Genomic DNA, 24,039 nt, shown 5'->3' with positions numbered 1-24,039 from the left:
CGTCTCACACAGGTATGCTTCTAATACTTGTAGTTCACAGGCATCTGCAGAAAAGCCCACTTCCACTCTTGCTGTGAATTCCTATTACTGACCTGTGCTTCTACGCCATGCACTCTCCTGCTGTTGGTCCTTTCCTGTTCTATTCTCTGAACTTTAACTGCATTGTCCACCCCTGTATACATCCTTAGCCTTTCCACTTTGTGGCCGTCAGTGAAACCTGGGTCTCCAGCAGCCTGATGGTGGAAGCCATTCTTTCCCTGCACCTCACAGTTCATTGAGTGGGAACGGGACGAGGAAAGACAGGGATTCCAAGGTTGCTCCCTGCAGCATATGTTCTTGCATTGAAGCTCGTTCTCCTTTGAGGGTCTCAACATCTGGCCAAAGGCACTCTCTGGCCTTTCTCATCATTCTCACTTACTTTTTTCTCCAATTACTCTCTTTCCTTAATTAAAGACTTGTGGTGCTTAACTCAGAGTAATTTATGAGCCCTTGGAGGTTTTGGTGCTCTTACACAGAACACATTAACATCCTCATTTGCATTCCTTAATACCAGTGACTTTCATCTCTGCTTTCAGGCTTCCCCCAGAGCCAGTGATCCAGTCAGATCTTCCTACTGCCTGCAATGCCTCCACCACACGGTTCATTCATGATCTTCCAATTATATTTTTTCTTCCTACTCTTGGACACTTTGACAATTCCAGTTTCTCTCAGTTATCAATTTCTTTTCTTTTCTCCCTCCCTACTCAGGCTGAAACCCTCTGTTCTTTCATTTATTCATTCATTTGAAGGACATTATTCATTCATGACAAATATTAGGTCTTATCTGAGGCCAGTCTAGCTGCCACAGTGGTACAGAGTTGTCTGGGGCCTGTAAGTATCAGTTCTGCCCGAGATGGATTCGTGAAGCTGTGGAAAACTGAAAGAGCTTTAACCAAAGGATTCTGTTTCACTTGGCTCTAAGTCCTTCCAGGGGGGTACCATTGGGGTATGTAAATAGTATTCTGAAAGCCAATGGAGTGATGACAATCCAGCATCTTGACCACTGTAAGAGCATAGGATGTACCTCAGTGTCTCTGCTTTGTAATAATTCAGCAAGTCTGATGTCTACTCTGCAACCACTTCTCAAACCTCTCTCCTCATTGGAGTCAGTCAAACTGTATTTTTCTACCTCCACCAAGATACATGTGCTATACAGGGGCCCCAGATATAGGAAGAGGAGGACTTGAAAACTCAGAAAGTGGTAGACTAGATTTTCTACAATTTCCAGCCAACACATGGGGTTTGAAGATGAGACTCCTAAAATGACTTGGGTAGATTAACTGACCTCCTCAAACCACAGAGAAGATTCAGTTACTCCCATGTGTTCCCCCAGGCAGCCAGCCTCGGTCCATGACTCCTCACTTTACATATGCTCCCTGGATAATCTCATTACTCCCATTATTCTAACTACTGACTCACATGATGACTATAACCAAATCTTCAGGCCTTCTATTACTGCTACACTTTCATGTCCAACTGTCTCCTTAATGTCTTATTCCATGCACAATTCAGACTCATCATTTTTTTTAAACCAAAAATCTTTTTCCCATTCTCTTTCTCTCTTATACTACCATAAATATATAGTTCCACTGGACTGTGGCCTAATTTCCTTTCAAGTGATTTCTCTGTGTTCTACATTGACCCCTTCAGCTCTGTACAGATACCACTAACTATACAAGTGTTTCTCCAAGTATGGCTTATGGAGCACCAGAAGCAGAACACCAGAGATATGCATAAAAAATTCAAAGTAGGCCTTGGCCGGTTAGCTCAGTGCTAGAGTGTTGGCCTGGCATGTGGATATCCCAGGTTTGATTCCCGGTCAGGGCACACAGGAGAAGCGCCCATCTGCTTCTCCACCCTTCCCTCTCTCCTTTCTCTCTGTCTCTCTCTTCCCCACCTGCAGCCAGAGCTCCACTGGAACAAGTTGGCCCGGGTGCTGAGGATGGCTCCATGGCCTTTGCCTCAGGTGCTAGAATGGCTCTGGTTGCAACGGAGCAATGCTACAGATGGGTAGAGCATCACCCCCTAGTGGGTATGCTGGGTGGATCTTGGTTGGGTGCATGCAGGAGTCTGTCTCTCTGCCTCCCTGCTTCTCAGTTCAGAAAAAAATAAAAAAAATAAAAAATCAAAGGAATGGGTTTTATGTGAGGGAACCAGCCTCTGAGGGAGGGGCCCACGAGTATGCACTTGTATCAAGACACCCAGATGTTTTTTAGGCACATGAAAGTTTGAGAGCTTCTGACCTAAGGACCAAGTTCAAATTTCTTAACACCTAAAAAAAAGGGTTTGTATATGGCTGAAAAATATATTAAGCTAGAATTTATTTATTTCATTATGCCCTCATTTCTTCAAGTGTTTTGCAACTACTGGTAAAAAAAAAAAAAGGGTCACTAGATGTGATTGTCATTCAAAGTATAATTATTACCTCGAGTGCATCCTGAAACTCTAAGTAATTCTGGTGGCAGTCCTGTGAGTGCAGCCGTAGTGTCCACACAGCTATCTTGACCTGCTGACGCAGAGGGGAGGCAAAGACCCATGTACAGGTGGAAAATGGGACGTCATCTGCATTTGATGAACTCGGTGATGAAATATTTTGTGGGGTCCAGGTTGCATTATATGTGCCTCCACAAGTGACTGAAATGGGAAAAAAGAACAACTTTTAAGACATATTTTACTCACATCTTTTCACACATACAATATTTAAAATTCTGCCTTCTCTACCTTTCTAGTCCAAAGGACCTATATTTACATCACTCTATGAAGAATTTAGAATATATATTCTTGACTAAAAATGGTATCAAAAAACACAGAGTAAATAACATGGTATTTAATAATTGACATTGACCTTAGATCAGTGGTCCCCAACCATTTTGGGCCACGGACCAGTTTAATGTCAGAAAATATTTTCACGGACTGGCCTTTAGGGTGGGATGGATAAATGTATCACGTGACCGAGACAAGCATCAAGAGTGAGTCTTAGACCAGGGGTCCCCAAACTATGGCCTGCGGGCCGCATGCGGCCCCCTGAGGCCATTTATCCGGCCCCCGCCGCACTTCTGGAAGGGGCACCTCTTTCATTGGTGGTCAGTGAGAGGAGCATAGTTCTCATTGAAATATTGGTCAGTTTGTTGATTTAAATTTACTTGTTCTTTATTTTAAATATTAGATTTGTTCCTGTTTTGTTTTTTTACTTTAAAATAAGATATGTGCAGTGTGCATAGGGATTTGTTCATAGTTTTTTTTATAGTCCGGCCCTCCAATGGTCTGAGGGACAGTGAACTGGCCCCCTGTGTAAAAAGCTTGGGGACCCCTGTCTTAGACGGATGTAACAGAGGGAATTTGGTTATTTTTTAAAAATAAAACATCGTTCAGACTTAAATATAAATAAAACGGAAATAATGTAAGTTATTTATTCTTTCTCTGCAGACCGGTACCAAGTGGCCCATGGACTGGTACCGGTCTGCGGCCCAGGGGTTGGGGACCACTGCCTTAGATGATAATTAACATTGAGTTTAGTAATTTACATTGAGTTTAGATATAAATGTGACATTATTTATAGTATATAAGTATATGTTTTTCATAATATTGATATATAAAAATCTCTCAATTTACTCACTGTTGATGAAGGTATATGTAGCATTAAATCCTTCCCTTTCTACAGTTAAGTCACTGACAAATTGAACTGTCAGGAAGTTACCAGAAGAGACAAAGGGAGCAGGTACAATGGAACCACAAAATGTTCCAGCCAACTTGGCATTTTCACTGTCCCCGTCATATAACTGAAAGGAAAATAGTCCATTAGTTCTTCATTATTCACAAAGAAGTTGCACATTTCACACTAAAATGGACATGAAGTCCCAGTAGGTCATGATTAAGAATCTTACATTGATGTTCTTAGAGCTAGTTATAGTTTAGGAATAGATAGCTAGTAAATTGATTATAACATAATGAGTTTCAGTAAAAACATGCCTAAAAATTTTATCTAGCCTTTGCTGGGTAGCTCAGTGGGTAAGAGTGTCATTTCAGTATGCCAAGGTTGCGGGATGGATCCCCAGCCAGGGCACATATAAGAATGAACCAATAAATGTATGGATGGTTCGAGCAACAAATCAATGTCCCCCCTTCTTTCCTCTCTCTCTAAAATCAATTTGTAAAATGTTTTCTATTATGAAAGGAACATATGAGGTAAAAAAATAATGTGTCATCACAGTTGGCAAACCCATCTTTATCCTCACATCATTCTCACTGCCGTGCTGGTCTGACCCTTGCCTGGGTGCTCACTGCAGCCTCCCAGCTTCCACTCGTGTCCCCCTTTAGCTTGTCTTCAACATGTTAACCATCGGATACAGTTAAAATGTAAGTTGGGCCAGGTCACCATTCTGCTAAGCACCCTCCTCACTGCTTTCCATCCACTCAATATAAAAACCAAGCCATTACTGTGGCCTCAAATGCTTAATAAAATCTGCTCTCCACTGCCCCCTCAGCCTTTTAGTTTTGTTTTGTTTTCCTTTTTATTGTATTTATTGGGGGTGACACTGGTTAGCAAAATTATACAAGTTTCAGGTGCACAATTCTACAACACATCTTCCGTACACCGTATTGGGTGTTCACCCCCATCAAGTTGAGATTCTTCCATCAGTATTTATCCTTCTGTACCATACCCTCTTCCACTTACTCTTACCACCCCTCTCCATGGCAATCACCACACTGTTGTGCATGTCCATGAGTTTTTCTCTTCTTTTTGTCTTTTTTGCTCAACTCTCCACTCTCCCTAGCTGCCTCGCTCCCACCCCCGCCCAGGCATTAACAGTTGCCAGACTGCTTTCTATCTATGAGGCTGTATCTATTTTGCTTATTTAGTTCATTTTGTCCACTGGACTCCACCCCTGATTTTTTCAATCTGATATCTCTCTCTCTCCATTATTTTTCTCTGTTCCGTGAGCAGGTCAGGCAGAGTGCTCCTTCATGGCTGTTGTGTTTGTTGTTCCCTTTGCCTGGAACACTCTTCTCCCTACAGAATAACCACGTGGTTTGTTCCCTTTCACTCCTTCAGGTCTTCACTCAAATGTCACTGATCCCGTAAGACCATCTCTGACCAGACTATTTAAAATGCAAACTTTCCCATCACTCTCTTCTTTCCTGCTGTATGCTTTCTTTAGTGCCTGCGTTACCTCTGTGTATTGCACTTCTGTTATTGTCTTCTGTTCCAAAGGAAGTGCAGGCCCGTGAAGGCACAGACAGATGTTTGCTCTGTGCATCGCATGTCCATGTTTAGAAGAGTGTCTGACACAGGAGGGGCACTCAATAAATAACTAATAAGTGAATAAGGGCTTTGATTCCTCTCTTCCAACACCCACCACCCACAACCTGTTCTCTCCCAGTCTTCTTTATATCATTAGTAAACTCCCTAGCCTAAAACTTCAGTCATCTTCGATTCCTGTCTCTTTACCTGACATCTATCCCACTCTCCTTTCAAAATCTACCCCAGAGGGCTCCCTCCCCACTGCTACCACCATCCTTCACCTTCATTCCGAAACATCTTCCTGACAGATGTGTTTCCACAGAGCAGCCACAGTATTCTCCACAGAGCTGAGTGTTTGCAAACTTAAGACAGATCAGGTTCTTACTCCGCCTAAAGTATTCCAGTTGATTCCCATTGCACTTAATGTAAAAACCCAAACTTTTCATGGGGGCTTGCAAGTTCCTACCTGGTCTGGCCTGGGCCTGCTGGCAGCCCCCCTCCCTATTTCCTGTGTCACTCCTCCATTCCAGGAGGAGTCCTGCCCAAGGCCCCTGGCCTCTGCACTCACTGTTCTGTCAGAGCATTTGCAGCTCCTGGACAGACCACACTCACATGATCTCAGCCGGAATGTCACTTCTTTTTTTTTTTTTTTTTTGTATTTTTTTGAAGTCAGAAGCGGGGTGGCAGAGAGACTGGCTCCCACATGTGCCTGACTGGGATCCACCCAGCATGCCTATCAGAGGGCGATGCTCTGCCCATCTGGGGCATTGCTTCATTGGAACTAGAGCCATTCTAGCGCCTGAGGCAGAGACCATGGAACCATCCTCAGTGCCCGGGCCAACTTTGCTCCAATGGAGCCTTGGCTGCAGGAGGGGAAGAGAGAGACAGAGAGGAAGGAGAGGGGGAGGGATGGAGAAGCAGATGGGTGCTTCTCCTGTGTGCCCTGGCTGGGAATAGAACCCCAGATTTTCACCCATAGGGCTGACATTCTATCATTGAGCCAACCGGCCAGGGCCAAAAGTCATTTTTTTTTTTTTTTTTTGCATTTTTCTGAAGCTGGAAACAGGGAGAGACAGTCAGACAGACTCCCGCATGCGCCCGACCGGGATCCACCCGGCACGCCCACCAGGGACGACGCTCTGCCCACCAGGGGGCGATGCTCTGCCCATCCTGGGCGTCACCATGTTGCGACCAGAGCCACTCTAGCACCTGAGGCAGAGGCCACAGAGCCATCCCCAGCGCCCGGGCCATCTTTGCTCCAATGGAGCCTTGGCTGTGGGAGGGGAAGAGAGAGACAGAGAGGAAGGTGCGGCGGAGGGGTGGAGAAGCAAATGGGCGCTTCTCCTGTGTGCCCTGGCTGGGAATCAAACCCGGGTCCTCCGCACGCTAGGCCGACGCTCTATCGCTGAGCCAACTGGCCAGGGCCCAAAAGTCATTTCTTGAGAGAAGCCAACCTTTTCTAATGTGGCCCTCCCCAAATATCTTCCAGTTCTATTTTTTTTCTTTTTCTAATAATAATTTTATTATATAATTTATAAGATTTTAGAGCTGGATAATCTATTTTCTTATTCTAATAAAAATCATTATATTTGGTGCTTATTTGCTTTTTCTGGTCTCTGTCTCAACAAGTAAATGCTACTGGTGGAAAGACTGATTATTCACTGTGGTATCACCAGCACACAGAACAAGTCATAGCAATAATAGCCTTTGACAGACACCTGTTGAAATATCGAGTACTTGGATTTCTGTTAATTATTAGAAAATAGTTTTCGAGATGACGTCAGAGTAATGGCGGGGTAGGAAGCGATACCGATAAATCTCCCCTAAAACTCAACAAGATCTTCAACCAGAAACAGAAAAACCTATACTTGGAGCTTCCAGATGCTTCGCAATACACCCAAAGGTATGATTGAGTGAAAAATTGGCTAAATATATAACCAAACCCCGAAGGAAAAAGGGAGTAAGAAAGGCTCCGCCTTCCTCACTAACCTAAACAGGGTGGCTTTCTCTGGTAACTGTGAATATAGAAACTGAGGCGGGCAAAGGGGGTGAATAGATCCAGGCCGCCGCGGCACAAACGGCCGAACCAGGCTGTGGCACACAGATCCAAGCCGAGGAAAATCTGATCCTGTGGCAACCCGGGCAATACAAGCTAACACTCGCGCCAAACCCAAACAAAGAAAGACAAGCGGAGCGGCCATTTTACCCGGTCTCCTGGTCGGTGCGCAGTTAGTGGGCGAGAATTTCTTCCTAGGCCCCGAGAGTGGGTGCCCGTGTTGCCCCATGGAGAGGCAGGGTCAGAGGCCTTTCTGTGGGCCGAGGACAGAGTCTCTGGGCAGCCCCAGCGCCCTGGGAAAGCCACGCACGGGAGGGAGTGAGAACTACTTCCAACGGTGGAGATTTTCCGTGCTGGTGAGGGTTTCACTCAGAGGGAACCGCGGCCGGCCTCATATCCTGGTTTGCACGCGCAGATAAGGAGTGAGCGATTCCTCTGAGTGCCTCCGCAGTGCGCGCCCGTGTTATCGCAGAGAGGGGCAGAGTCAGGGGCCTTTGTGTGGGCCAAAGCGGAATCTCGAGCCGCCCCAGCGCCTTGCAAAAGCCGCGCACGGGGACGGAGCGAGACTCAATTCCAACGCTGCAACTTTTCCCTGCGGTTGGGGGTTTCACTCAGAGCGTGAGACTGCTGGCTGGATATCCTGGTCGCAGACAGTGAGTGAGAGTTTCCTCCAAGCGCCCCCCAGAAGTGGGCGCCCGCTTGTGTTACCGGACAGAGTGGCAGAGCCAGTGGTCTTTGAGTGGGCGGAAAGCCCGCCTGATTATGCTAGCAGCTCTGACTGACTGAGCTTTACCCAGAGCCCTGTGCTGAGTGGAAATAGAGTGGGGAGTTGCCAGCTCTTTGAGCCTCTTACTATCCAGGCAGAGGCAGCAGCAACCCCATAGCTGGATTATCAGGCTACTAATTGAGGAAGGAAAGACTAGGAGAAAGGCTCCAGGAACACGGACTCTCTCACTGTCGGAGCCTATAAATGCTAATGAGCCTCGACTCCCACGAGACTAAAGCACAATACATGACATTGCCATAGAGACTTATCAACTGCAAGCCTCTACCTGAGCGTGCCAAAGGGGCAGAACCCGGGGTACAGAGTCACCGACCAGGAAGAGGGAGAGAAAAGAAAAAGCAAGAAGATAACCTCTCAAAATCAAGAATAATCTGCAGACTTTATAACCTATCCCATTTTATTATATTTGTTCGTTTGTTTCTCTTATCTTCATTCTTGATACTTTTTTTTTCTTCCTCCAATTTGGCCGATTAACTCTCTACTGGTCTTACTCTCTCCTCTCCTTGAACTACACTACCCATAAGTGTTACATCTCCCATTATCTTTTCTCTTCTCTTCCTTTCTCTCTATGAGGGTTGCACTCCAAAACCCTTAACTCTCTCTCTCTCTCCTTTCTTTTTTCTTCTTTTAGTGGTTCCCTCTTTTTTTTCTCTCTCTCTCTTTCTTTTCTCCCTCTATATTAGTTTCTTCCTTTCTCCTTTACATCTCCTCTCATTCAAACCTCAATAACAAACAAATTATCTTATCTGGGACTCAAACCTATGTTTGTGGCATTTTGAGGGGTTTTTACTTCACCTTTTTAACTCACTAGCAGTGCTCCCATCCCTGGCTCTCCATATTATCTAGTTCTTGTTCCACTAAATACAATAGTAAGTTTTTAATTTGTCCCCCCATTTTTCCGTTTTCCTCTTATTCCTCTCATCATAACTCTTAGACAACCAACACCTAAAAGCAAATCATTTTATTCTTGACCCAAATTTTTTCCTTATTTGCTTTTTGTGGGTCCATATGCTCTTTTTTTTTTCTTTTTTTTTTTCCTTTTTTATTTTTTTTTTCTTTTTTTCTTTTTTGCCCCTTTATTACTTTTCCCCAATTCAGGCCCTCCATCACAGGCATTGTTTGTTATAACTCACAGTCCACCACAAGATTTTCTCAAGAAAGAGGGGAGAGGAGAGGAGAGGAAAAAAGGAGGGGGGGAATAATTTCCTTTTTTTAAAATTTTTTATTTTATTTTATTTTTCTTTATTTCATTATTAATTTTTTTTAAAAAAAACAACTCTTTTCGATTTTTTATTTATTTTTTTTAACTTTTTATTCTTTATTAAATCTCATTAATACTATCAACAAAACCACCCTCAGATGCCATTAAAGAAGAGAAAATCGAATATCATGGATACAAAAGAAAGAGAGGTAACAGCTAGATGAGGAAAAATCTATGGAGAAAAAATTTAATATATTGGAAACCTTGGAGCTAAATGACAGAGAATTCAAGATAGAAATCCTAAAAATCCTCCGAGATATACAAGAAAACACAGAAAGGCAATATAGGGAGCTCAGAAAACAACTCAATGAACACAAAGAATATATGTCCAAGGAAATTGAAACTATAAAAACAAATCAAACAGAGATGAAAAACTCAATTCACGAGCTGAAAAACGAAGTAACAAGCTTAGCTAATAGAACAGGTCAGATAGAAGAGAGGATTAGTGAAATAGAAGACAAGCAACTTGAGGCACAACAGAGAGAAGAAGAAAGAGACTCAAAAATTAAAAAAAATGAGATAGCCCTACAAGAATTATCTGACTCCATCAAAAAGAATAACATAAGAATAATAGGTATATCAGAGGGAGAAGAGAGAGAAAATGGAATGGACAACATACTCAAACAAATAATAGATGAGAACTTCCCAAGCCTGTGGAAAGAACTAAAGCCTCAAGTTCAAGAAGCAAACAGAACTCCAAGTTTTCTTAACCCCAACAAACCTACTCCAAGGCATATCATAATGAAATTGACACAAACCAACAGCAAAGAAAAAATTCTCAAGGCAGCCAGGGAAAAGAAGAATACAACATATAAAGGAAGGCCCATTAGATTATCATCAGATTTCTCAGCAGAAACTCTACAAGCTAGAAGAGAGTGGACCCCAATATTTAAAGTCCTGAAAGAGAGGAACTTTCAGCCACGAATACTATACCCATCAAAGCTATCCTTCAAATACGAAGGAGAAATAAAAACATTCACAGATACAGAAAAGATGAGGGAATTTATCATGAGAAAACCCCCACTCCAGGAAATACTAAAGGGGGTTCTCCAATCAGATACAAAGAACAAAAAAAAACAGGGCCACAAGTAAAAGCTCCAAGAAGAACACAATAAAACCAAATTTAAACTGTGACAACAACAAAAAGAAAGAGGGGGAGAAGACGGAGATTAACAGTAGCAAAGGACGATGGAGTACAAAAGTACTCACAAAATAGTTCGCTACAATGAACAGGGTAGGGACCCTTTTCATTACTCAAAGGTAACCACCATTGAAAAAACCACCACAGAAGCACATGAGATAAAAAAGATAGCAACAGAGGAAAGATGTATGGAATACAACCAAATAAAAACAAAAGATAGAAAAACGAAAGAGAAGGATCAAACAAGACACGAAACTAACAGAAAGCAAGATATAAAATGGCAATAGGGAACTCACAAGTATCAATAATTACTCTAAATGTAAACGGATTAAACTCACCAATAAAAAGGCACAGAGTAGCAGAATGGATTAAAAAAGAAAATCCAACTGTATGCTGCCTACAGGAAACTCATCTAAGTAACAAGGATAAAAACAAATTCAAAGTGAAAGGCTGGAAAACAATACTCCAAGCAAATAACATCCAAAAAAAAGCAGGTGTAGCAATACTCATATCGGATAATGCTGACTACAAGACAGGAAAAGTACTCAGAGACAAAAATGGCCATTTCATAATGGCTAAGGGGACACTGAATCAAGAAGACATAACAATTCTTAATATATATGCACCAAACCAAGGAGCACCAAAATATATAAGACAGCTACTTATTGATCTTAAAACAAAAACTGACAAAAATACAATCATACTTGGAGACCTCAATACACCGCTGACGGCTCTAGATCGGTCATCCAAACAGAGAATCGACAAAGACATAGTGGCCTTAAACAAAACACTAGAGCACCTGGATATGATAGACATCTACAGGACATTTCATCCCAAAGTGACTGAGTATACATTTTTCTCCAGTGTACATGGATCATTCTCAAGAATTGACCATATGTTGGGCCACAAAAACAACATCAGCAAATTCAGAAAAATTGAAGTTGTACCAAGCATATTTTCTGATCATAAAGCCTTGAAACTAGAATTCAACTGCAAAAAAGAGGAAAAAAATCCCACAAAAATGTGGAAACTAAACAACATACTTTTAAAAAATGAATGGGTCAAAGAAGAAATAAGTGCAGAGATCAAAAGATATATACAGACTAATGAAAATGACAATACGACATATCAGAATCTATGGGATGCAGCAAAAGCAGTGATAAGAGGGAAGTTCATATCGCTTCAGGCATATATGAACAAACAAGAGAGAGCCCAAGTGAACCACTTAACTTCCCACCTTAAGGAACTAGAAAAAGAAGAACAAAGACAACCCAAAACCAGCCGAAGAAAGGAAATAATAAAAATCAGAGCAGAAATAAATGAATTAGAGAACAGAAAAACTATAGAAAAAATTAATAGAACAAGGAGCTGGTTCTTTGAAAAGATCAACAAAATTGACAAACCCTTGGCAAGACTTACCAAGGAAAAAAGAGAAAGAACTCATATAAACAAAATCCAAAATGAAAGAGGAGAAATCACCACGGACACTGTAGATATACAAAGAATTATTGTAGAATACTATGAAAAACTTTATGCCACTAAATTCAACAACCTAGAAGAAATGGATAAATTCCTAGAAAAATACAACCTTCCTAGACTGAGTCAAGAAGAAGCAGAAAGCCTAAACAGACCTATCAGTAGAGAAGAAATAGAAAAAACCATTAAAAACCTCCCCAAAAATAAAAGTCCAGGCCCTGACGGCTATACCAGCGAATTTTATCAAACATTCAAAGAAGACTTGGTTCCTATTCTACTCAAAGTCTTCCAAAAAATTGAAGAAGAAGCAATACTTCCAAACACATTTTATGAGGCCAACATAACCCTCATCCCAAAACCAGGCAAGGATGGCACAAAAAAAGAAAACTACAGACCAATATCTCTAATGAATACAGATGCTAAAATACTAAACAAAATACTAGCAAATCGAATACAACAACATATTAAAAAAATAATACATCATGATCAAGTGGGATTCATCCCAGAATCTCAAGGATGGTTCAACATACGTAAAACGGTTAACGTAATACACCATATCAACAAAATAAAGAACAAAAACCACATGATCTTATCAATAGATGCAGAAAAGGCTTTTGATAAAATACAACACAATTTTATGTTTAAGACTCTCAACAAAATGGGTATAGAAGGAAAATATCTCAACATGATAAAGGCCATATATGATAAACCATCAGCTAACATCATATTAAATGGCACTAAACTGAAGGCTTTCCCCCTTAAATCAGGAACAAGACAGGGTTGTCCACTCTCTCCACTCTTATTTAATGTGGTGCTAGAGGTTCTCGCCACAGCAATCAGACAAGACAAAGAAATAAAAGGCATCCATATCGGAAAAGAAGAAGTAAAGGTATCACTTTTTGCAGATGATATGATCCTATACATCGAAAACCCCAAAGAATCCACAAAAAGACTACTAGAAACAATAAGCCAATACAGTAAGGTCGCAGGATACAAAATTAACATACAGAAGTCAATAGCCTTTCTATATGCCAACAATGAAACAACTGAGAAGGAACTCAAAAGAATAATCCCCTTCACGATTGCAACAAAAAAAATAAAATACTTAGGAATAAACATAACAAAGAATGTAAAGGACTTATATAATGAAAACTATAAACCATTGTTAAGGGAAATCGAAAAAGATATAATGAGATGGAAGAATATACCTTGTTCTTGGCTAGGAAGAATAAATATAATCAAGATGGCTATATTACCCAAAGCAATATACAAATTTAATGCAATTCCCATCAAACTTCCAATGACGTTTTTTAAAGAAATAGAGCAAAAAATCATCAGATTTATATGGAACTATAAAAAACCCCGAATAGCCAAAGCAATCCTAAAGAAAAAGAATGAAGCTGGGGGCATAACAATACCTGACTTCAAAGTCTATTATAGGGCCACGACAATCAAAACAGCATGGTATTGGCAGAAAAATAGACACTCAGACCAATGGAACAGAATAGAAAGTCCAGAAATAAAACCACATATATATAGTCAAATAATTTTTGATAAAGGGGCCAACAACACACAATGGAGAAAAGAAAGCCTCTTCAATAAATGGTGCTGGGAAAACTGGAAAGCCACATGCAAAAGAATGAAACTGGACTACAGTCTCTCTCCCTGTACAAAAATTAACTCAAAATGGATCAAAGATCTAAACATAAGACCTGAAACAATTAAGTACATAGAAGAAGACATAGGTACTCAACTCATGGACCTGGGTTTTAAAGAGCATTTTATGAATTTGACTCCAATGGCAAGAGAAGTGAAGGCAAAAATTAATGAATGGGACTACATCAGACTAAGAAGTTTTTGCTCAGCAAGAGAAACTGATAACAAAATAAACAGAAAGCCAACTAAATGGGAAATGATATTTTCAAACAACAGCTCAGATAAGGGCCTAATATCCAAAATATACAAAGAACTCATAAAACTCAACAACAAACAAACAAACAATCCAATAAAAAAATGGGAAGAGGATATGAATAGACACTTCTCCCAGGAAGAAATACAAATGGCCAACAGATATATGAAAAGATGCTCATCTTCTTTAGCTATTAGAGAAATGCAAATCAAAACGGCAATGAGATACCACCTCACACCTGTTCGATTAGCTGTTATTAGCAAGTCAGGTAATAGCAAATGTTGGAGAGGCTGTGGAGAAAAAGGAACCCTCATACACTGTTGGTGGGAATGTAAAGTAGTACAACCATTATGGAAGAAAGTATGGTGGTTCCTCAAAAAACTGCAAATAGAACTACCTTATGACCCAGCAATCCCTCTACTGGGTATATATCCCAAAAACTCAGAAACATTGATACGTAAAGACACATGCAGCCCCATGTTTATTGCAGCATTGTTCACAGTGGCCAGGACATGGAAACAACCAAAAAGCCCATCAATAGATGACTGGATAAAGAAGATGTGGCACATATACACTATGGAATACTACTCAGCCATAAGAAATGATGACATCGGAACATTTACAGCAAAATGGTGGGATCTTGATAACATGATACGAAGCGAAATAAGTAAATCAGAAAAAAACAGGAACTGTATTATTCCATACGTAGGTGGGACATAATACTGAAACTAAGAGACATTGACAAGAGTGTGGTGGTTACGGGGGGGAGGGGGGAATGGGAGAGGGATAGGGGGTGGGGAGGGGCACAAAGAAAACAAGATAGAAGGTGACAGAGGACAATCTGACTTTGGGTGGTGGGTATGCAACATAATTGAACGACAAGATAACCTGGACTTGTTATCTTTGAATATATGTATCCTGATTTATTGATGTCACCCCATTAAAAAAATAAAATTATAAAAAAAAAAAAAAAAAGAAAATAGTTTTCTCCAGCTGAGTCATCTTTTCATGATATTTCTAAAATCATTATGTGCATAGATATAAATATTAAATTTATTAAACTATGGCGTGTTATGAACGTAAGAACAGCCATGAACACTGACATTATAACATGCCAGGCGTATATAAAATGGAAATGATCAAGATTAATTTCATAATAAATAGAAGAAAACATTTACCACTAGATGGCACTGTCTCACCTGCTTAAACAGGATTTAGTAACTTTAGAGCCAGAGAGGTTCAAGAGTTGAATCATCTATCCACTCATTTTATTAAAGAGCAGTTTGGCCAAGTTTTACCTAATGTGCTTTTTCTGATAAAGAAGTGACACCTTTATTATAATCCTCTCTGCCTTCATGAACACATTCATATCAGCAAGCATTTTTATCTTATGTATCATGTGCCAGACCTCTGTGCTGGGTCCTATATATACAAGGACATATAGGCACTTTCCGTACATTCAAGATACTAATTCGATACTCACAGATTAGTTGGAGAAAGAGATTCATACATTAAATATGCATGTATATCTGTATGTATATGAATTATATACAAAATATAGAAAAGTCAGTGCTCTCATAAAGGAATTAAATGTAATAGGGGACCCTGATGATGGAGTCAGGAAAAAACTCACACAGACAGTTGAACTGTTTTTTGAAAGCCAGTAGAGACCTGTAGCCCTACAGAAGAGGAAGTACATCCCAACTGTAAAAGGGACGGCCCATCTCAACAGCTCGCCACCTTCTGATGTGTCTGGAGATGAGGGTAAGGGGGACAGAATCGGGACGGAGAGAGTACACTGGGACAAGACAGAAGGCTCGTATATTTCATGCAAAAAAGTCTGCACCTTCTCCTATAGAGGTTAGAAGATCTAATTTAGATTGTGAATACATACATAGCTGGTAAAAGTGATGGAAGGGAATTGCATAATGTCCAGCTTCAAGACGGTGTTTGCACTAGTTCATTTACAGACACAAAAAGATTTCTGTTGGTTGAGTTAAAATAGACAGGTTGTGGCCTCTGGAAAACTGACATGGGCTCTCCAACTCCTTATAAACAAAGCCAAGATTTTCTCCATCTGTCCTCTCATTTCCTGATGATGCTAAATCTCCACTATGGACTTGTACTGGGTAGCTCAGAGTTTGTAACAAGAGGTGTTCTACACAGTGCTGGAGTTGGGAGTCACAAGAACTAGGATACCCATGGCGCCCTTAACACCTGCACAGTCACTTACTGCTACTTATTATAGAGTGGGTAGATATGTGGGCTGTCGTAAGTGCTTCAGACCTATAACTTAAATTGTGTTCTCAGTATTATGGATATATATAAGTTCTGAGAAGAATTTTGTGTTTTCTCAGTTTTTAAACTCTTTGATAGTAGAGCACATTAATATCTACTTAAGACTCTGAAGGAATTGTACAAATAATTTAGTGGAAGACAGACTCTGACTACAACTACTACAAGATCCTACACTTCACCCAGCCATTAATCTGAGCAATAGGAGAAAGTAGGAAAGCAAATATTTGAATTTTCATTTCTATGACCTTTGAGTGCAAAAAGGCAATAGACTTTGATATTGGATTTTAACTCTTTCCAATTTAACTTTATTTCAGACACTAATTTTATTTTTTAAATTATTTATTTAGAAATAAATGTAATGGGGTGACATTGGTCCTTAAGAACACATAGGTTTCAGGTAAATATCTCTACAGCATTTGAACTGTTCATTGTGTTGTGTGTCCATCACCCAAAGTCAAATCATTTCCAATCAATGTATATTTAGCCCTTTTTACTCCCCTTCCCCAACCCTTCCTCTGGTAGCCATGAATTTTCTTAGGAGTTTATTTTTTAATATTTTCCCGGAAAGTTGATAAGAAGATTTTTATATTCTTATTTGGTGCATTTCTACAATGCATCTTAGTGTATCTTCACAAATTCTTTGATTGTATTGAGGTGCCTCTGTTAAAGTCTGCTAGACAACATGCCTGGGCATTAATTTGGAATGGGAAAAGGGCACAATGATTCTTAAGGTTTAGGGCTGAACCCTGGTCTATTTCAGAACCTTCTGAGAAAAATGTTATACTAGTCCCAATGGTCTCAGGAAGAGACACAAGAAGCAATGATTGGAATCATCTCTACAAATGCAGGAATTTTTTAGACTACTATGATTATTATTTTATCTCAATGTTCTTTTCCAGTACTTGGAATAGCGTATGGGACATAATGAGTACTCAAACATTTATTGGATGAATGAGTGAATGAATAAATAGTAGGTACTGCCTCATAAGGATAGGAACTTGATGCCTTGATAGGTTGCTGATCTCTCCCTGCCCCAGAGATGGACATCCCCTCTTAAGTGGCTGACCAGACTGAATGGTTAAACCAAGTGGGTTAAGATAAATGTTCTCAATGGGGACAGTACTGTGCCCTAGGGAGTGTTTGCAAAGGTGTAAGTGTGTTTTAGGTATGTCCTGCCAGACATTTGAGTATAAAGAACTGTTTGTAATTATTTGATCCCAGAACCTAAACTTATTCAATATATAAACATAAAAATATTTTTGCACAACTTTAATACTTACCAAATTCTAAGAATGAAATTGTCGAAGGAAGACTATTTGTAGTTTTCTTTAGAACTGTTTTATTTTAGGCTTCCTACTATTTTAGAAATTTATATTGCAGATGGTGATGCTGCTATAGGCATGTGTTACAAGTGCAGCCCATCCATATTAATTTAAATTTATATTTTTACATTTGTCATGCATCCACATAGTGAATCTGACTACCTTATCACCTGACTTAGAGTACGTGTGTAAGAGAATTGATATACTGAAATCTGCACTATTTTACAGACTTTTCTTTTATTTCTCCTTTTCACTGCAATTAGTACATCACATTGATTTTTTTTTTTTTTTTGTATTTTTCTGAAGCTGGAAACGGGGAGAGACAGTCAGACAGACTCCCGCATGCGCCCGACCGGGATCCACCCGGCACGCCCACCAGGGGGCAATGTTCTGCCCACCAGGGGGCGATGCTCTGCCCATCCAGGGCGTCGCTCTGCCGCGACCAGAGCCACTCTAGCGCCTGGGGCAGAGGCCAAGGAGCCATCCCCAGCGCCCGGGCCATCTTTGCTCCAATGGAGCCTTGGCTGCGGGAGGGGAAGAGAGAGACAGAGAGGAAGGAGGGGGGGTGGAGAAGCAAATGGGCACTTCTCCTATGTGCCCTGGCCGGGAATCGAACCCGGGTCCCCTGCACGCCAGGCCGATGCTCTACCGCTGAGCCAACCGGCCAGGGCCCACATTGATTTTTTTGAAAACATATATGTGGGCAGGCTATAGCATAGATGACTGTCACTTTAGATTGTCAAGGAAGTATTACAAAATATTGGTGGGAAAAGTTAGGAAGAAGCCGTCTTCACACTAGTTCCATATTTCCTGGCAGAGACACATCAGCTAGGGTCCCAGTTCTGAGCCCTCTCTGCCATTTCACTTGCTGTTCATCACATAGGAAAGACTTAAGCAGTTGGCAAACTGGTGTCAAGAAGTTGGGCATTCTCTGTGTAGCTCACAGCCCCTCCATCCTTCTTTCTCTTTGGTAGCCAGCCTCCCACAGGAAGAATGCTTTTGCGATGTTCCTCCAAGCCCAGCTCAGTAGGAACACTTTCCTGACCCCAAAATGACATCAATCATTCTTCTGATCTACTTTTCTATGTTGTTCATATTTATTATTTTGTTATTCTGTGTAATAATTTATGTGCTTATATGTCATTTTCCTCACTCTACAGCACCTTGAGAGAAACTACATTTTTAACTTTCCATATCCAGTGCAGGGGACAATGTCAGCACATAATGATGCCACATGACTCCAGAATGATGTGATGTTTTTAACAGCACCCACTCAGTGAAATATATAATTCATTATGCAACTTAATAACTTTCCAAATCAACCCTTTAAAAAAATAGTGATACAATTACAATGAATAATGAAATTGGCAAGTTTTCACTTGTATATCTACCTACAGAATTGAAATAAGTTAGCTTTTCTGAAAAGTGATTTGTTATAATATCTAAAAAGCAATCTAAGAGGAATCAAATGTCCCATTTATCACAGAGAATCTCTTTAATAAAGATGCCTCCAGGCTTCACGTGCCAAGGACTGTTCTTTGATCTACCCATTTAGTGTAGGCTGTAAACGTTCCCAAGTGAGGAAAATGTTTTTCCAAGAAAGGAAAGAAGAGTCAATCTGAAAAAAATTTCTTTTTCAATAAAAAATTGTATCTTGAAGTTAGAAAATAACTTGTTGCCAATAGTGCTATTTTTGTCCTAAAATTACTAGTTGTTTTAATGACATCATCAAATCACAGTCTCCTACATAGAAACAGATCTTGAGAATAAATCCTATCTGTCTTCCTAGCAGGACCAAATGCAAAACACTCTATATGAGTGTTTTATATCAGATTTAAAGTAATGTCTATGCAAATCAATTGTTTTTAATATTTTGAAAAAAGGAGATTGTGCAGCCTCATGCTCATCTGTAATTTTACAAAGGAAAAAATAATGAAATAAATCTGTTAACAAATTATATGTCAGGCACAGTGCTGTATAATCTAGTATACAGGATCTTTATCCTCAAAACAGCCTTGTAAAGCAGGTATGATAATGTGACTTTTTAATTTGTTTTTTAATAGATACAGTGATAAGAATCAGGAAGACACAAAATTTGTCGGGTGGCAAACCTGGGTTTGAGTCCATCCTATTTGTCTCCAACACTTAGTACCTTTCTGTAAAATCAGGTTACTCTTGAACTCTTGACCGACAGCTTCATTGCTGCTCCCAGCCATTCTGCTCTCAGTTTAGAAAGAAAGAATTCAACCTGCACTGACATTTCATGTTATCTCTAGTGTTTCATGAACTCCCTCTGATCCTGCTTCTTTGTTTAAATGGCTGTCATCCAATCTAGTAAATTTTTCCTTCATCTTATCTTTTCCTGGCCTCTAATTTACAATCTAAAAGTACTGACCACTTATCCTTGGTAAAAGACTCTCCTCGTGACTTCAGTGCTACTACACTATTCTTGGTCGCTATTTTTTGTTTGGTTTTTCTTTTTTCCATAGCTTGTGTTTTTGGCCCATTGATCTCCAGCTGCCTCACTGTGAACCTTTTCTAAAATTGAGTGGGACCTTGGCTTTCTAGCTCCAGGCAGTCTCCCTAAAAGAAAGCGCCGTTCCACCTGGTTTCAGAAGTGCTCTTTTGCTATGTCCTCTCTGGCCTGTTTGCTTGCTGGAGCTCTATTCCATTCTCTACCACAGGCAATGCCTGCCATTGGCCTGCCTGCTATGATCCAACCCGAACCAGTCCCTTACGAAAGCATGGTCTCTTCCTAACAGCACTAGCATTCTTCTACTCTCGCAGGCTTGGTGCTTGTCACAGTGAAAAGATGAAACAGTCTATCAGTGTTCAGGTGGGTATTCCACTCATGACTTTTCCTTCCCGTTTTAAAGAGAACAATTTCTGTAAAATTCAACATGATTTTGAACTCAAAAGTTTCTCTTGCACCAGGCTTGTCATCTCTACCACCTCCGCACCCTCCTGATGCAACAGTAACCTCTTCTTGGGTCCTTGAATCCAGACTGCCTGTGACAATTCACCCTGAATCCTGATTCCACATTAGACTTCTTAATTCTGCTCTCAACATATCACTTAGTGGAAAACTTTCAATAGCTTTATTTTTAACTACATAAATTCATTGGTTTGATATTGAAGATACTTTTTATCTATTTCTCCCCTTACACAATCTTGTTTCTTGCTACTCTTTAGGACTATGCTGATCTAATAAAGCCATTTTTATTTCAAGAACATACATTACAATTTCTATGCCTTCTTTAATGTTCACTTTGCCTAGAATGCCTTCTCTCCTGACTTGAGTAAGTTTTTCTTCATTCTAAGAAATCTTTCTTGTTCACACCAGACTCTCATGAACATTCCTTCCTCTTAAACTTGCACATTGCTTCAGTCCTGTATCCAATGCATGAGTTAGCACTTAAATATTGACTACCCTGATTTCATATTATTGATTTGCTGTGCTATCCCTTCATTTGGTAATCAGGTTTAATCTCATAATCAAAAACATTGCCATGCTCATTCTTTTTCTGAATGTAGTAATACTGGTTGACACTACTTAGAACTTTTCATTTAGATTCATATAGCCTGAGAGATACAATAATTTAATATTGAAGAGCCATTAAACACTAAGAAGTCTTTAGATTCATTTTTCATGAGAACTTAGAACTAAGATATTTTTGACATCTAAAATTAATATAATAAGTGAATATATTAACTTTAAAAATAGGTATATTAAGGGGTGATTATTTATATGAAAGATTTGCCAAAGATCCTTTGAGTGTCTCTTTCTGCACAAGTTTATTCCACAGATCATCTCCTAATGAGGCATGGATAAACAACAACACTTAGAGCTAATGTTAGAAACAACACAGGGAGATAGTGGAGTAATGGTGGTGTGAGAGATACTCTTGATCTCTCCCCTCAAAATTTCAACAAGTTGAACAGCTATAATGCAGTGAAGAAACCCTAGCTGGGCTTGCAGGTGCACCTGAAAAATCCACACACTGAATGGACTAAAGGTGGAACAGGGTGAAAAGGGGTGTGGAAGATAAAATGCACTCATGGTTGGCTCCGAAAAGAAGCCTGGAGTGACTGTGGTTTTTTTCCTCTCTGCCAGGATCCTGGAAATGAAAACAGACCAGAGTGACTGAGTTTTGTCTGCCAGGCACTGTTGAAAGGAGAAGCCTAGAGTGACTGGGCTTCCTTCTGCCAGGAGGAGCAGAGAGATTTAGGGGCAGAAGGGGGAGATACTAGACCAAAGCGGCATCAGAACAAGAGGTCATGGTCAGTGTTCCTACAATCAACCCACAGCTCATACCTGGTACAGAGACAGAAAGAAAACAAAGTGTGGCCCCCAGCTTCCCAGATCCCACATCCCTCACCTCAAGGTTACAGAGAGTGGCAGAGACAGACTCCATAGTTAACTCTCCAGGCCTTTCTGTCCCCTGAAGAACAGAGGTGCTGCTTGTCTGGTCCCTTGGTCTGTTGAGACGTGGGGAGGAATGCCGGAAGTGTTGAATTTACTATTGCCATAAAGCCCTTAAAATGCACCCCACCCACCAACATGACTGTGGCCCCAGCTACATCATTACAACAATACCCCAGCAGAGGACAATTCAGGAATTTCACAGAGCTAAAATTTATCATACAGGAATGTCTACTGGAAGAAAACGGCACCCCTCTCAAACTAAAATATTTTTTCCTTTTTTCCCTTTTTTTCTCTTTTTATCCTTTGACTATTATTTTCTTTAAATTTTATATTGTTTATTCTTATTTTGGGGGTGTTCTGTTTGTTTTTGATTATATTTTTTTGATTTTCACTCTTAATTTTTATGGTTTTTCTTTTTTACTTGTCTTTTTAAACATGTTTTGGGTATTTTCTCAATTTTTATTTTTCATTTTTAAAGTTGTTTTTTGATAAAGTTCTTAATACTACCACACTCAAATGCTATCAAGAAAGAAGAAATTGAATACCATAGCTTTACAAGGTAGAGATGTAGTTCAGAAAGAATATTAAAAATTTCCAGAAAACAATCTTAATCACATGGAAACCTTGGAGTTAAACAATAGAGAACTCAAAGTTGAAGTTCTGAAAATATTCAGTGAGATTTGGGAAACACCAATAGGCAACTTACAAAGCTCAGAAAACAAAATGACTATCTCACCAAGGAGATTGAAACTTTAAAAACAGAGATGAAGAACTCAATACATGAATAAAAAATTGAGGTAGCAAGTTTAGCTAATAGAATAGGCCAGAGAGAGGAAAGAATCAGTGACATCAAAGACAGGATGACTACAGAGAGAGAAGAAGAGAGAGATTCATGAATTTAAAAAGAGAGAGAGAGAGAGAGAGAGTTCTACAAGAATTGTCTGACTATATCAGAAAGAGCAATATAGAAATAATGGGTATATCAGAAGAAGAGAGGGAGAAGGGAATGGAGAGCCTATTCAAAGAAATAACTGATGAGAACTTCCCAAGCTGTTAGAAAGAGTTAGAGCTTCAAATCTTAAGAAGCAAACAATACCGAGTTACCTCAACCCAAACAGACCGTCTCCAAGGCACATAGAAATAAAACTGTCAAAAGTCAATGACAAAAAAGCATCTTCAAGGCAGCTAGGAAAAAGAAGAATGTAACATATAAAGGATGACCCATTAGGTTATCACCAGACATCTCATCAGAAACTCTACAAGCCAGAAGAGAGTGGACCCAAACACTCAGAAGTACTGAAAGAGGCCCTGGCTGGTTGGCTCAGTGGTAGAGCATCGGCCTGGTGTGTGGAAGTCCCAGGTTCGATTCCCAGCCAGGGCACACAGGAGAGGCACCCATCTGCTTCTCCACCCCTCCCCCTCTCCTTCCTCTCTGTCTCTCTCTTCCCCTCCCACAGCTGAGGCTCCATTGGAGCAAAAGATGGCCTGGGCACTGGGGATGGCTCCTTGCCTCTGCCCCAGGTGCTAGAATGGCTCTGGTCATGACAGAGTGATGCCCCGGATGGGCAGAGCATCGCCCCCTGGTGGGCATGCCGGGTAGATCTCGGTCGGACGCATGCGGGAGTCTGTCTGACTGCTTCCCCGTTTCCAGCTTCAGAAAAATACAAAAAAAAAAAAAAAAGTACTGAAAGAGAGGAATTCCCAGCCAAGAATATTATATCCATCAAAGTTATCTTTCAAATATGAAAAAGAAATGAAAACTTTTTCAGACATACAGAAGCTGAGGAAATTTATCACCAGAAAATGCCCACTGCAGGAAATACTCAAGGGGGTTATTTGACCAGATACAAAGAACAAAACAAATAAAAACTACAAGTAAAAAGCTCCAACAAGGTCACAATAAAAACAAGGATAATATGTTATAAAAATAACACAAAAGGAGAGATGATCAAGATCACCAGTAGTAAAGAAGGATGGAATGCAGAAGCAACCATTAGACAAAGGACTCTTGAACATATGACAATTTTTCTCTTAATAACCTAATGGTAACCACCCACAAAAAAGTCACTACTGAAACACACAGCT

The 24,039-nt window shown here is 40.2% G+C and overlaps 1 protein-coding gene across 1 annotated transcript in view; it reads right to left on the bottom strand.

The window, feature by feature from the left end:
- Positions 1–24,039, bottom strand: part of CUBN (cubilin) — a 324,233-nt gene that overhangs the window by 13,593 nt on the left and 286,601 nt on the right. The window contains exons 61-62 of the mRNA XM_066279340.1: positions 3,656–3,818; positions 2,465–2,673 (exon numbers count right to left, since the gene is read on the bottom strand). Coding sequence (XP_066135437.1) covers positions 2,465–2,673; positions 3,656–3,818 — 372 coding nt within the window. The remainder of the gene's footprint in view (positions 1–2,464; positions 2,674–3,655; positions 3,819–24,039) is intronic.

Source organism: Saccopteryx bilineata, chromosome 5, assembly GCF_036850765.1.
Source record: "Saccopteryx bilineata isolate mSacBil1 chromosome 5, mSacBil1_pri_phased_curated, whole genome shotgun sequence".
NCBI classification, from domain to species: Eukaryota; Metazoa; Chordata; class Mammalia; order Chiroptera; family Emballonuridae; genus Saccopteryx; species Saccopteryx bilineata.
Note: the sequence above shows the minus strand (reverse complement) of the source record. Positions and strands in the feature narration are given on the sequence as shown.